Source organism: Heptranchias perlo, unplaced genomic scaffold, assembly GCF_035084215.1.
Source record: "Heptranchias perlo isolate sHepPer1 unplaced genomic scaffold, sHepPer1.hap1 HAP1_SCAFFOLD_292, whole genome shotgun sequence".
NCBI lineage: Eukaryota > Metazoa > Chordata > Chondrichthyes > Hexanchiformes > Hexanchidae > Heptranchias > Heptranchias perlo.
This window is the reverse complement of record NW_027139304.1, coordinates 72,560-87,215: the sequence shown is the minus strand read 5'-3', so window position 1 is coordinate 87,215 and position 14,656 is coordinate 72,560. Positions and strand designations below refer to the sequence as shown.

General features: G+C 58.2%; 1 protein-coding gene and 1 long non-coding RNA gene across 2 annotated transcripts in view; one reads left to right on the top strand and one right to left on the bottom strand.

The window, feature by feature from the left end:
* Positions 1-11,733, bottom strand: part of LOC137310946 (uncharacterized) — a 62,240-nt gene extending 50,507 nt beyond the window's left edge. The window contains exon 1 of the long non-coding RNA XR_010960216.1: positions 11,645-11,733. This is a non-coding gene — a long non-coding RNA (uncharacterized lncRNA). The remainder of the gene's footprint in view (positions 1-11,644) is intronic.
* Positions 4,286-14,656, top strand: part of cfap410 (cilia and flagella associated protein 410) — a 54,594-nt gene continuing 44,223 nt past the window's right edge. Inside the window, exons 1-2 of the mRNA XM_067978460.1 lie at positions 4,286-4,448; positions 13,601-13,619. Of these exons, the coding sequence (XP_067834561.1) occupies positions 4,309-4,448; positions 13,601-13,619 (159 nt within the window). The 5' untranslated portion in view covers positions 4,286-4,308. The remainder of the gene's footprint in view (positions 4,449-13,600; positions 13,620-14,656) is intronic.

Here is a 14,656-nt window from a genome sequence, read left to right as displayed (position 1 = left end):
TCTATGTCCTCTGGATCTTGACCCTTCCGCCAATGGGAACAGTTTCTCTCTATCTACTTTGTCTAGACCCTTCATGATTTTGAACACCTCGATCAAATCTCCTCGCAACCGTCTCTGTTCCAAGGAGATCAACCCAGCTTCTCCAGTCTATCCACGGAACTAAAGTCCCTCATCCCTGGCATCATTCTAGTCAATCCCTTCTGCACCCTCTCTAAGGCCTTCACATCTTTCCTAAAGTGCGGTGCCCAGAACTGGACACAATACTCCAGTTGTGGCCAAACCAGTGTTTTATAAAGGTTCATCATGACTTCCTTGCTTTTGTACTCTATGCCTCTATTTATAAAGCCCAGGATTCCGTATGTTTTTTTAACCGCTTTCTCAACCTGCCCTGCCACCTTCAATGATTTGTGCACATATACCCCCAGATCTCTCTGTTCCTGTACCCCTTTTAGAATTGTGCCCTCTAGTTTATATTGCCTCTCCTCGTTCTTCATACTGAAATGTATCACTTTGCACTTTTCTGCATTAAATTTCATCTGCCACGTGTCCGCCCATTCCACCAGCCTGTCCATATCCTCTTGAAGTCTATCACTATCCTCTACACTGTTCTCAACCCTTCCAAGTTTTGTGTCATCTGAAAATTTTGAAATTGTGCCCTGTACACCCAAGTCCAAGTCATTAATATATATCAAGAAAAGCAGTGGGTCCCAGTACTGACCCCTGGGGAACACCACTGTACACCTCCCTCCAGTCCGAAAAACAACCGTTCACCACTGCTCTCTGTTTCCTGTCTCTTAGTCAATTCTGTATCCATGTTGCTACTGCCCCTTTATTCCATGGGCTTCAATTTTAATACATCGTCAAGTACCAGCCCCAACTTTCTCCAGCGAGTTTAATAAGTTTTAACAGCTCAAATACAGCAATTTCTTGACTCGGGGAGGTTGAGGGCGAGATCCCATTTTCATGAAGCTAACGGCAAATTGTCCATCAATTTGTGTCAATTCACAGCTGACGGTGTATCTCGATCTCACCACAGATTGCTGGGTTATTTACACACCAATAATGGCATGCTCATTTAACTCACCATTACTGAGCCAGCAAATTCTACCCAATTTTACTGGGAAGTGAGGTGAGGCAATTCAGAGCAGGAGTCTACACTTGTGGACTCCTTTTAAGAATCAGTCTGCAGTGAGCAGAAACTACTTAAACCTGCACAGAATGGCATAAAGATCAGTACAGACATTAGTGGCCATTGTCGCTCCAGCCCATTCTATCACAGAATCCCACAATCCTCCATCACAGACTCCATAATTTTTGTCTTCACCACCCCCCCTCCCACCCACGAGACCATTCGAAGTATGGACCACACTCCGTGTGAAGAACTGCACTTTCCCTGTCCCTTTAACTCTCCACACTGTCCCTACCCCTTTAACACTGGGCCCAGTCCCTGCCCCTTTAACACTGGGCTCAGTCCCTGCCCCTTTAACACCGGGCTCAGTCTCCGCCCCTTTAACTCCGGGCTCAGTCCCTGCCCCTTTAACTCCGGGCTCAGTCCCTGCCCCTTTAACTCCGGGCTCAGTCCCTGCCCCTTTAACTCCGGGCTCAGTCCCTGCCCCTTTAACACTGGGCTCAGTCCCTGCCCCTTTAACACCGGGGTCAGTCCCTGCCCCTTTAACACTGGGCACAGTCCCTGCCCCTTTAACGGTGGGCTCAGTCCCTGTCCGTTGAACACCGGGCTCAGTCCCTCCCCTTTAACACTGGGCTCACTCCCTGCTCCTTTCACACTGCGCTCAATCCCTGCTCCTTTAACACTGCGCTTAGTCCCTGCCCCTTTAACACTGGGCCTTGTCCCTGCTCCTTTAAAACTGGGCTCAGTCCCTGCCCCTTTAACTCCGGGCTCAGTCCCTTCCCCTTTAACACTGGGCTAAGTCCCTGCCCCTTTAACACTGGGCCCAGTTGCTGCCCCTTTAACAATGGGCCCAGTCGCTGTCCCTTTAACACAGGCTCAGTCCCTGTCCCTTTAACACCGGGCTCAGTCACTGCCCCTTTAACACTGGGCTCAGTCCCTGCCCTTTAACACTGGGCTCAGTCGCTGTCCCTTTAACACAGGCTCAGTCCCTGCCCCTTTAACACTGGGCTAAGTCCCTTCCCCTTTAACACTGGGCTAAGTCCCTGCCCCTTTAACACTGGGCTCAGTCCCTGCCCCTTTAACATTGGGCTCAGTCCCTGCCCCTTTAACATTGGGCTCAGTCCCTGTCCCTTTAACACTGGGCTCAGTCCCTGTCCCTTTAACACTGGGCTCAGTCCCTGTCCCTTTAACATTGGGCTCAGTCCCTGTCCCTTAAACACTGGGCTCAGTCCCTGCCCCTTTAACATTGGGCTCAGTCCCTGTCCCTTAAACACTGGGCTCCATCCCTGTCCCTTTAACATTGGGCTCAGTCCCTGTCCCTTTAACACTGAGCTCAGTCCCTGTCCCTTTAACATTGGGCTCAGTCCCTGCCCCTTTAACACTGGGCCCAGTCGCTGCCCCTTTAACACTGGGCTCAGTCCCTGCCCCTTTAACACTGGGCTCAGTCGCTGCCCCTTTAACACTGGGCCCAGTCCCTGCCCCTTTAACATTGGGCTCAGTCCCTGTCCCTTTAACATTGGGCTCAGTCCCTGTCCCTTAAACACTGGGCTCAGTCCCTGCCCCTTTAACATTGGGCTCAGTCCCTGTCCCTTTAACACTGAGCTCAGTCCCTGCCCCTTTAACACTGGGCACAGTCCCTGCCCCTTTAACGGTGGGCTCAGTCCCTGTCCGTTGAACACCGGGCTCAGTCCCTCCCCTTTAACACTGGGCTCACTCCCTGCTCCTTTCACACTGCGCTCAATCCCTGCTCCTTTAACACTGCGCTTAGTCCCTGCCCCTTTAACACTGGGCCTTGTCCCTGCTCCTTTAAAACTGGGCTCAGTCCCTGCCCCTTTAACTCCAGGCTCAGTCCCTTCCCCTTTAACACTGGGCTAAGTCCCTGCCCCTTTAACACTGGGCCCAGTTGCTGCCCCTTTAACAATGGGCCCAGTCGCTGTCCCTTTAACACAGGCTCAGTCCCTGTCCCTTTAACACCGGGCTCAGTCACTGCCCCTTTAACACTGGGCTCAGTCCCTGCCCTTTAACACTGGGCTCAGTCGCTGTCCCTTTAACACAGGCTCAGTCCCTGCCCCTTTAACACTGGGCTAAGTCCCTTCCCCTTTAACACTGGGCTAAGTCCCTGCCCCTTTAACACTGGGCTCAGTCCCTGCCCCTTTAACATTGGGCTCAGTCCCTGCCCCTTTAACATTGGGCTCAGTCCCTGTCCCTTTAACACTGGGCTCAGTCCCTGTCCCTTTAACACTGGGCTCAGTCCCTGTCCCTTTAACATTGGGCTCAGTCCCTGTCCCTTAAACACTGGGCTCAGTCCCTGCCCCTTTAACATTGGGCTCAGTCCCTGTCCCTTAAACACTGGGCTCCATCCCTGTCCCTTTAACATTGGGCTCAGTCCCTGTCCCTTTAACACTGAGCTCAGTCCCTGTCCCTTTAACATTGGGCTCAGTCCCTGCCCCTTTAACACTGGGCCCAGTCGCTGCCCCTTTAACACTGGGCTCAGTCCCTGCCCCTTTAACACTGGGCTCAGTCGCTGCCCCTTTAACACTGGGCCCAGTCCCTGCCCCTTTAACATTGGGCTCAGTCCCTGTCCCTTAAACACTGGGCTCAGTCCCTGCCCCTTTAACATTTGGCTCAGTCCCTGTCCCTTTAACACTGAGCTCAGTCCCTGTCCCTTTAACATTGGGCTCAGTCCCTGCCCCTTTAACACTGGGCCCAGTCGCTGCCCCTTTAACACTGGGCTCAGTCCCTGCCCCTTTAACACTGGGCTCAGTCGCTGCCCCTTTAACACTGGGCCCAGTCCCTGCCCCTTTAACATTGGGCTCAGTCCCTGTCCCTTAAACACTGGGCTCAGTCCCTGCCCCTTTAACATTTGGCTCAGTCCCTGTCCCTTTAACACTGAGCTCAGTCCCTGTCCCTTTAACATTGGGCTCAGTCCCTGCCCCTTTAACACTGGGCCCAGTCGCTGCCCCTTTAACACTGGGCCCAGTCGCTGCCCCTTTAACACTGAGTCCAGTCGCTGCCCCTTTAACACTGAGCTCAGTCCCTGTCCCTTTAACATTGGGCTCAGTCCCTGCCCCTTTAAGACTGGGCCCAGTCGCTGCCCCTTTAACACTGAGCCCAGTCGCTGCCCCTTTAACACTGGGCTAAGTCCCTGCCCCTTTAATTCTGGGCCTAGTCTGGTTGCCATGGCGCCGCGGCCCCGCCTGTTCCCGGCGCTTGATCCCCGGGTGGCGGTGCCTCCTCCGGCCATGTCTCTGAGCAAGAAGCTGGTTCTGTCCCGGGCCAAGGCCGCCGACCTGGACACGGTGAAGAAATTAAACTGCTGGTGAGTGAGGGCCGCACGGGCACGGCCACGGGCACTGGCACTGCCCCCCCCCCTCACCCTCACCCCTCCTCACCCTCACCCCCCCCCCTCACCCTCACCCCCCCCCTCACCCTCACCCCCCCTCACCCTCACCCCCCCTCACCCTCACCCCCCCTCACCCTCAGCCCCCCCCCCCCTCACCCTCACCCCCCCCCTCACCCTCACCCCCCCTCACCCTCACCCCCCCTCACCCTCACCCCCCCTCACCCTCACCCCCCCCCCCCCTCACCCCCCTCACCCTCACCCCCCCTCACCCTCACCCCCCCTCACCCTCACCCCCCCCTCACCCTCACCCCCCTCACCCTCACCCCCCCCCCCCTCACCCCCCTCACCCTCACCCCCCCTCACCCTCACCCCCCCTCACCCTCACCCCCCCTCACTCCCTCACCTCCAACACCCCCCCCTCACCTCCCCCCCCTCACTCCCTCACCTTCACCGCCCCCCTCCCTCACCTTCACCGCCCCCCTCCCTCACCTTCACCGCCCCCCTCCCTCACCTTCACCGCCCCCCTCCCTCACCTTCACCGCCCCCCTCCCTCACCTTCACCGCCCCCCTCCCTCACCTTCACCGCCCCCCTCCCTCACCTTCACCGCCCCCCTCCCTCACCTTCACCGCCCCCCTCCCTCACCTTCACCGCCCCCCTCCCTCACCTTCACCGCCCCCCTCCCTCACCTTCACCGCCCCCCTCCCTCACCTTCACCGCCCCCCTCCCTCACCTTCACCGCCCCCCTCCCTCACCTTCACCGCCCCCCCTCCCTCACCTTCACCGCCCCCCTCCCTCACCTTCACCGCCCCCCTCCCTCACCTTCACCGCCCCCCTCCCTCACCTTCACCGCCCCCCTCCCTCACCTTCACCGCCCCCCTCCCTCACCTTCACCGCCCCCCTCCCTCACCTTCACCGCCCCCCTCCCTCACCTTCACCGCCCCCCTCCCTCACCTTCACCGCCCCCCTCCCTCACCTTCACCGCCCCCCTCCCTCACCTTCACCGCCCCCCTCCCTCACCTTCACCGCCCCCCTCCCTCACCTTCACCGCCCCCCTCCCTCACCTTCACCGCCCCCCTCCCTCACCTTCACCGCCCCCCTCCCTCACCTTCACCGCCCCCCTCCCTCACCTTCACCGCCCCCCTCCCTCACCTTCACCGCCCCCCTCCCTCACCTTCACCGCCCCCCTCCCTCACCTTCACCGCCCCCCTCCCTCACCTTCACCGCCCCCCTCCCTCACCTTCACCGCCCCCCTCCCTCACCTTCACCGCCCCCCTCCCTCACCTTCACCGCCCCCCTCCCTCACCTTCACCGCCCCCCTCCCTCACCTTCACCGCCCCCCTCCCTCACCTTCACCGCCCCCCTCCCTCACCTTCACCGCCCCCCTCCCTCACCTTCACCGCCCCCCTCCCTCACCTTCACCGCCCCCCTCCCTCACCTTCACCGCCCCCCTCCCTCACCTTCACCGCCCCCCTCCCTCACCTTCACCGCCCCCCTCCCTCACCTTCACCGCCCCCCTCCCTCACCTTCACCGCCCCCCTCCCTCACCTTCACCGCCCCCCTCCCTCACCTTCACCGCCCCCCTCCCTCACCTTCACCGCCCCCCTCCCTCACCTTCACCGCCCCCCTCCCTCACCTTCACCGCCCCCCTCCCTCACCTTCACCGCCCCCCTCCCTCACCTTCACCGCCCCCCTCCCTCACCTTCACCGCCCCCCTCCCTCACCTTCACCGCCCCCCTCCCTCACCTTCACCGCCCCCCTCCCTCACCTTCACCGCCCCCCTCCCTCACCTTCACCGCCCCCCTCCCTCACCTTCACCGCCCCCCTCCCTCACCTTCACCGCCCCCCTCCCTCACCTTCACCGCCCCCCTCCCTCACCTTCACCGCCCCCCTCCCTCACCTTCACCGCCCCCCTCCCTCACCTTCACCGCCCCCCTCCCTCACCTTCACCGCCCCCCTCCCTCACCTTCACCGCCCCCCTCCCTCACCTTCACCGCCCCCCTCCCTCACCTTCACCGCCCCCCTCCCTCACCTTCACCGCCCCCCTCCCTCACCTTCACCGCCCCCCTCCCTCACCTTCACCGCCCCCCTCCCTCACCTTCACCGCCCCCCTCCCTCACCTTCACCGCCCCCCTCCCTCACCTTCACCGCCCCCCTCCCTCACCTTCACCGCCCCCCTCCCTCACCTTCACCGCCCCCCTCCCTCACCTTCACCGCCCCCCTCCCTCACCTTCACCGCCCCCCTCCCTCACCTTCACCGCCCCCCTCCCTCACCTTCACCGCCCCCCTCCCTCACCTTCACCGCCCCCCTCCCTCACCTTCACCGCCCCCCTCCCTCACCTTCACCGCCCCCCTCCCTCACCTTCACCGCCCCCCCTCCCTCACCTTCACCGCCCCCCTCCTCACCTTCACCGCCCCCCTCCCTCACCTTTCACCGCCCCCCCTCCCTCACCTTCACCGCCCCCCTCCCTCACCTTCACCGCCCCCCTCCCTCACCTTCACCGCCCCCCTCCCTCACCTTCACCGCCCCCCTCCCTCACCTTCACCGCCCCCCTCCCTCACCTTCACCGCCCCCCTCCTCACCTTCACCGCCCCCCTCCCTCACCTTCACCGCCCCCCTCCCTCACCTTCACCGCCCCCCCTCCCTCACCTTCACCGCCCCCCTCCCTCACCTTCACCGCCCCCCTCCCTCACCTTCACCGCCCCCCTCCCTCACCTTCACCGCCCCCCTCCCTCACCTTCACCGCCCCCCTCCCTCACCTTCACCGCCCCCCTCCCTCACCTTCACCGCCCCCCTCCCTCACCTTCACCGCCCCCCTCCCTCACCTTCACCGCCCCCCTCCCTCACCTTCACCGCCCCCTCCCTCACCTTCACCGCCCCCCCTCCTCACCTTCACCGCCCCCCTCCCTCACCTTCACCGCCCCCCTCCCTCACCTTCACCGCCCCCCTCCCTCACCTTCACCGCCCCCCTCCCTCACCTTCACCGCCCCCCTCCCTCACCTTCACCGCCCCCCTCCCTCACCTTCACCGCCCCCCCCCCCCCTCCCCTCACCTTCACCGCCCCCCTCCCTCACCTTCACCGCCCCCCTCCCTCACCTTCACCGCCCCCCTCCCTCACCTTCACCGCCCCCCTCCCTCACCTTCACCGCCCCCCTCCCTCACCTTCACCGCCCCCCTCCCTCACCTTCACCGCCCCCCTCCCTCACCTTCACCGCCCCCCTCCCTCACCTTCACCGCCCCCCTCCTCACCTTCACCGCCCCCCTCCCTCACCTTCACCGCCCCCCTCCCTCACCTTCACCGCCCCCCTCCCTCACCTTCACCGCCCCCCTCCCTCACCTTCACCGCCCCCCTCCCTCACCTTCACCGCCCCCCTCCCTCACCTTCACCCGCCCCCCTCCCTCACCTTCACCGCCCCCCTCCCTCACCTTCACCGCCCCCCTCCCTCACCTTCACCGCCCCCCCTCCCTCACCTTCACCGCCCCCCCTCCCTCACCTTCACCGCCCCCCTCCCTCACCTTCACCGCCCCCCTCCCTCACCTTCACCGCCCCCCTCCCTCACCTTCACCGCCCCCCTCCCTCACCTTCACCGCCCCCTCCCTCACCTTCACCGCCCCCCTCCCTCACCTTCACCGCCCCCCTCCCTCACCTTCACCGCCCCCCTCCCTCACCTTCACCGCCCCCCTCCCTCACCTTCACCGCCCCCCTCCCTCACCTTCACCGCCCCCCTCCCTCACCTCACCGCCCCCCTCCCTCACCTTCACCGCCCCCCTCCCTCACCTTCACCGCCCCCCTCCCTCACCTTCACCGCCCCCCTCCCTCACCTTCACCGCCCCCCTCCCTCACCTTCACCGCCCCCCTCCCTCACCTTCACCGCCCCCCTCCCTCACCTTCACCGCCCCCCTCCCTCACCTTCACCGCCCCCCTCCCTCACCTTCACCGCCCCCCTCCCTCACCTTCACCGCCCCCCTCCCTCACCTTCACCGCCCCCCTCCCTCACCTTCACCGCCCCCCTCCCTCACCTTCACCGCCCCCCTCCCTCACCTTCACCGCCCCCCTCCCTCACCTTCACCGCCCCCCTCCCTCACCTTCACCGCCCCCCTCCCTCACCTTCACCGCCCCCCCTCCCTCACCTTCACCGCCCCCCCTCCCTCACCTTCACCGCCCCCCTCCCTCACCTTCACCGCCCCCCTCCCTCACCTTCACCGCCCCCCTCCCTCACCTTCACCGCCCCCCTCCCTCACCTTCACCGCCCCCTCCCTCACCTTCACCGCCCCCCTCCCTCACCTCACCGCCCCCCCCCTCCCTCACCTTCACCGCCCCCCTCCCTCACCTTCACCGCCCCCCTCCCTCACCTTCACCGCCCCCCTCCTCACCTTCACCGCCCCCCCCCTCACCTTCAACATCCCCTCCCTCACCTTCAACATCCCCCTCACTCCCTCACCTTCAACACCCCCCCCTCACTCCCTCACCTCCAACACCCCCCCCCTCACTCCCTCACCTTCAACACCCCCTCACTCCCTCACCTTCAACACCCCCCTCACTCCCTCACCTCCAACACCCCCCCCCCTCACTCCCTCACCTTCAACACCCCCTCACCCCCTCACCTTCAACACCCCCCTCACTCCCTCACCTTCAACCCCCCCCCTCACTCCCTCACCTCCAACACCCCCCCCCCCCTCACTCCCTCACCTCCAACACCCCCCCCCTCACTCCCTCACCTCCAACACCCCCTCCACACTCCCTCACCTTCAACACCCCCCCCCTCACCCCCTCACCTTCAACACCCCCCCCCCTCACCACCTCACCTTCAACACCCCCCCCTCACTCCCTCACCTCCAACACCCACTCCACACTCCATCACCTCCAACACCCCCCCCCCCTCACTCCCTCACCTCCAACACCCCCCCCACTCCCTCACCTCCAACACCCCCCTCACTCCCTCACCTCCAACACCCCCCCCCTCACTCCCTCACCTTCAAACCCCCCCCCCTCATTCCCTCACCATCAACACCCCCCCCCTCACTCCCTCACCTTCAAACCCCCCCCCCTCATTCCCTCACCTTCAACACCCCCCCCCTCACCCCCTCACCTCCAACACCCCGCCCCCCTCACTCCCTCACCTCCAACACCCTGCCCCCCTCACTCCCTCACCTTCAACACCCCCCCCTCACTCCCTCACCTCCAACACCCCCCTCACTCCCTCACCTCCAACACCCCCCTCACTCCCTCACCTCCAACACCCCCCCCTCATTCCCTCACCTTCAAACCCCCCCCCCTCACTCCCTCACCTTCAAACCCCCCCCCCCTCATTCCCTCACCATCAACACCCCCCCCTCACTCCCTCACCTTCAACACCCCCCCCTCACCCCCACACCTTCAACACCCCCCTCCTCACTCCCTCACCTCCAACACCCCCCCCCACTCCCTCACCCCCTCACCTTCAACACCCTGCCCCCCTCACTCCCTCACCTCCAACACCCTGCCCCCCTCACTCCCTCACCTCCAACACCCCCCCCTCACTCCCTCACCTCCAACACCCCCCCCTCACTCCCTCACCTTCAACACCCCCCCCCTCACTCCCTCACCTCCAACACCCCCCCCTCACTCCCTCACCTTCAACACCCCCCCCTCACTCCCTCACCATCAACACCCCCCCCTCACTCCCTCACCTTCAACACCCCCCCCCTCACTCCCTCACCTTCAACACCCCCCCCTCACTCCCTCACCTTCAACACCCCCCCCTCACTCCCTCACCTTCAACACCCCCCCCCCTCACTCCCTCACCTCCAACACCCCCCCCCTCACTCCCTCACCTTCAACACCCCCCCCTCACTCCCTCACCTTCAACACCCCCCCCCTCACTCCCTCACCTTCAACACCCCCCCCCCTCACTCCCTCACCTTCAACACCCCCCCCCCTCACTCCCTCACCTTCAACACCCCCCCCCCCTCACTCCCTCACCTTCAACACCCCCCCCCTCACTCCCTCACCTTCAACACCCCCCCCCCTCACTCCCTCACCTTCAACACCCCCCCCCCTCACTCCCTCACCTTCAACACCCCCCCCCCCCTCACTCCCTCACCTTCAACACCCCCCCCCCCCCCTCACTCCCTCACCTTCAACACCCCCCCCCCTCACTCCCTCACCTTCAACACCCCCCCCCCTCACTCCCTCACCTTCAACACCCCCCCCCTCACTCCTTCACCTTCAACACCCCCCCCTCACTCCCTCACCTTCAACACCACCCCCCTCACTCCCTCACCTCCAACACCCCCCCTCACTCCCTCACTCCCTCACCTCCAACACCCCCCCTCACTCCCTCACCCCCTCACCTTCAACACCCCCCCCCTCTCTTCCCCTCTCTCTCCCTCCTTTTTCTCTCTCTCTCTCTCTCCTTTTTTTTTTCTCTCTCTCCCTCTCTCTCTCCCTCCTTTTTTTTTCTCTCTTTCTCTCTCTCTCTATGTGCTGACGGATACTGAGCTTTGCGCCAGGCATCAGCCTCTGAGACTTTAACACCGCAGCTATAGGCTGTTGGTTACTAGTGTAATCACATCCAATAACTAGTGTAACCTGATCATGACTATTGCACCTCACCCAGTAACTAGTGCAACCCTGGCTGCCATTACACCAGCTGGTAACTGGTGTAATGGCAACCCGTGCCTGCTCTAACTTAGTCATAATTACTGTAACCCTGACCAGTAACTACTGTCACCCTGTTCACCAAACACTAACCCAGCCAGTAATTCATGTAATCCTGCCTGCTACCACTGTAACCTAGTATGTAACTTGAGCTATAACTACAGTCGTGGGGTGTGATCCCCGTGACCTTTAACTGGCGTGGGGTACCTCACGGTCTGCCCGGTTAATTAGCCTCTTGCACCCTTCAGCTCAAAACTGTTTTTCCCTGTAAGTTGCTGGAAGTGCGAGCTGATAATGGCACTGTGCGGGTAACAGGGTACCTGGGACCTTAGTGAATTGGTGGGACCAACAGTGTATCTCCTTAACTAATGAAATTTAAGGATTGAGAAATAAACTGGAAGTGTTAGGGAATTTGTACTTAAGTTATTGCACACGATAATGGGATTTGAAGGCATTTGTTGGCATTCATAGGAATTAAGCAAACACTGATTATCATTCATAATAATTACACATATGCTTCGTGTCACACTTACAATATACGACCGTAGAATTCACTGCAACACAGGTTTTGAGCTCGAAGATTTAACGGCTGATCAGGCCTTGTCAAAGTCTAAAAGTTGGCTTCTAATCACCACCTTTTAAATCTTTCTTTCTGGTTACGTCAGAATCCACATATTTCTGTTACCTCATCCAATTAGCTACCATAATCCAGAAATCGCTATCTATGCTCTATCATGGCTTCACCTGGACTAAGCTGTCAATCAAACCATTCATCTGGACAAAGTAATGGAAGTACAAAACTCATCTGTAGGAGGGTCATCACTTGCCTTATGCAGATGTGTCCTTGGAGAAGTTAATTCCCAGGAGGACATCTGAGATACCAATGAAGCTCTGACAAAGTTTGCTTGTCATTGAATGTTTCTCTGCTGAAGTCTGTGCCTGGTAACTATTAATTCCCACTGAACATTTCACTGGAAGTGAAACTGATCTTTACAGCCTTCTAACAGAAACTCACCGCAGTCAAAAGGCACAAGTTTAGGAAATAGATTAAAAATAAATCAATATTAACCCATTCCTTATCGAAGGACGGAGAATGAGGGTGAATTCAATGTTAAATCGGGTACGGGAGGGGAAGAAAGATTGGATTAAGAGAGAGAGAAAGAAGTGACAAAGGAAGAGTAAGAAGAAAAATTTAAAAATTAAAAACTTGATATTTTTAAAATCTTTAAAACAATTCACAACGTGAAGGAATGAGACTCCACTGTTTAATGTGTTCACTTTCTGGGCAGAGAGGTTGATTGGCGGTGATTCACAATCATCACACCATTAAAAGGATACATGTGCTGAAAATTACCAGACTTAACAGGCAATTAATGAGTAAATGCAGCAACTTCATGAAACTCACGGGGAGGTTAAGGACGAGATGCCATTTTTACGAGGCGAACAGTGGAGTGGTGCAAATGGTCCAGCAACTTGTGGTGATTGGCAATTCACGGGGTATCTCTTCCTCACCACAAGGTGCTGGGCGATTCCCACATTAATAACAGTCTGCATCGTTCACATGCCATTATTTTTACAGCAAAATCCAGGCCCCTTGTGTCATTTACTATCTTGGAGCCAGGACCTGATGTACTTCTTTGGATCTCACAAGGGTACAAATGGTCTATTCATGTTCATAATTTTAAACTTGCTGTATTTGAGATGACAAGTGCTGTTCTATTGTTATTTCTCTTCATCTGACAATTATCTTACTTGTTTAAAATTGGGGCTCAATTCTATATAGTTTTAGCTGAGGGAAACAGTCTGAACCTTCACATCCAAGGATGAAACCATCAGATGGCAGGTCTAAGCAAAAGGTGAAGACCAATCAATTTATGGGCCACAAACCATTCAATATTATCCATTTAATAGCAAGACGGGATCTTTCATGAGCATCTGGAAAGAAAGAACTTGCATTTATGCAGTACTTTTCACAACCTCAGGATGTCTCAAAGCGTTTTACAGCTAATGAAGTACTTTTGAAGTGTAGTCACTGTTGTAATGTAGGAAACGCGGCAGCCAATTTGTGCACAGCAAGCTCCCACAAACAGCAACGTGATAAATGACCAGTTAATCTGGTTGGGGGATAGATGTCGGCCAGGACACGGGCGAGCTCCCCTGCTCTTCGAAATAGTGCTGTGGAATCTTTTATATCCACCTGAGAGGGCAGACTTAGTTTAACGTCTAAACTGAAAGACAACTCCTCCGACAGTGCAGCACCCCCTCAGTGGGCAATAATATTTTATTTGATGCATTCAATTTTGGAAATATTGTGTGCCAGTTCATATAAAAATGTTTAATCCATGGTAAATTGGTGATGCTAGTTCCTAGCTGACTCTCAGACTCTCAGTGCAACAGTTATGTTGTAATATTTTCTGTACAAACTCTGTCTGTAAATACATCAATTCATTTAAGTTTGAAATGGATTTTTTCTTTGTTTTTTGTTCCAGGGGGAGTAATCTGAAAGATGTAAGTATTTTATCTCCCTGTCCCATCTTATTTTCCCTTGTCCAGCCCAGTGCAGTGCAGTGTAGTAATGTTTAATATTATACAGGCAGAATGTTATAGAAATTACAGGAAAAAAAGAGCAGAGCGGAGAGCATTGTGTCAAGCTTACCACTTATCAATACAGTAACTACTGTTCTAAAGAACAGCTCTGGCACTCTGTGACCAGGCATAATGAAGGCAAAACAGATCAACGGAGTAATTTAGAAGCACTAATCTAAAGGCTTTCCTTTAGGAAGCATCTCTGAAATGAATAGCACTTATAAAACATGCAGAAAATCAAGACGATGAGAAGGTGGGGCTGAGGGATCTGGTGAGGTATCGTAGTATGTAAAAGCACAGAAGGAGGCCATTCGGCCCATTGTGCCCATGCCAGCTGTTTGGTGGAGCCATCCAATTAATCCCACTGCCCTGCCCTTTCCCCATAGCCCTGTAAATTTTTTCTCTAAGTATTTATCCAGTTCCCTTTTGAAAGTTATTATTGAATTTGCTTCCACTGCCCTTTCAAACAGCGCATTCCAGATCATTACAACTCGCTGTGAAAAAAAAATGTTTCCTCATGTCACCTTTTTTTTGCTGATCACCTTAAATCTGTGTCCTCTGGTTGCCAACCTTTCTGCCACTGGAAACAGTTTCTCCTTATTTACTCTATCAAAACCATTCATGATTTTGAACACCTCGATTAAATCTCCTCTTACCCTTCTCTGTTCTAAGGAGAACAATCCCAGCTTCTCCAGTCTCTCCACATAACTGAAGTCCCTCATCCCTGGAATCATTCTAGTAAATCTCCTCTGTACCCTCTCTAAGGCCTTGACATCCTTCATAAAGTGTGACCAGGACTGGACACAATACTCCAGCAGGGGCCTCACCAGCAAGGGAAGGGGGAGGGTGCGAGGGAGGGGGGGGGGGGGAGGGTGCGAGGGAGGGGGGGGGGGGGGAGGGTGCGAGGGAGGGGGGGGGAGGGTGCGAGGGGAGGGGGGGGGGAGGGTGCGAGGGGAGGG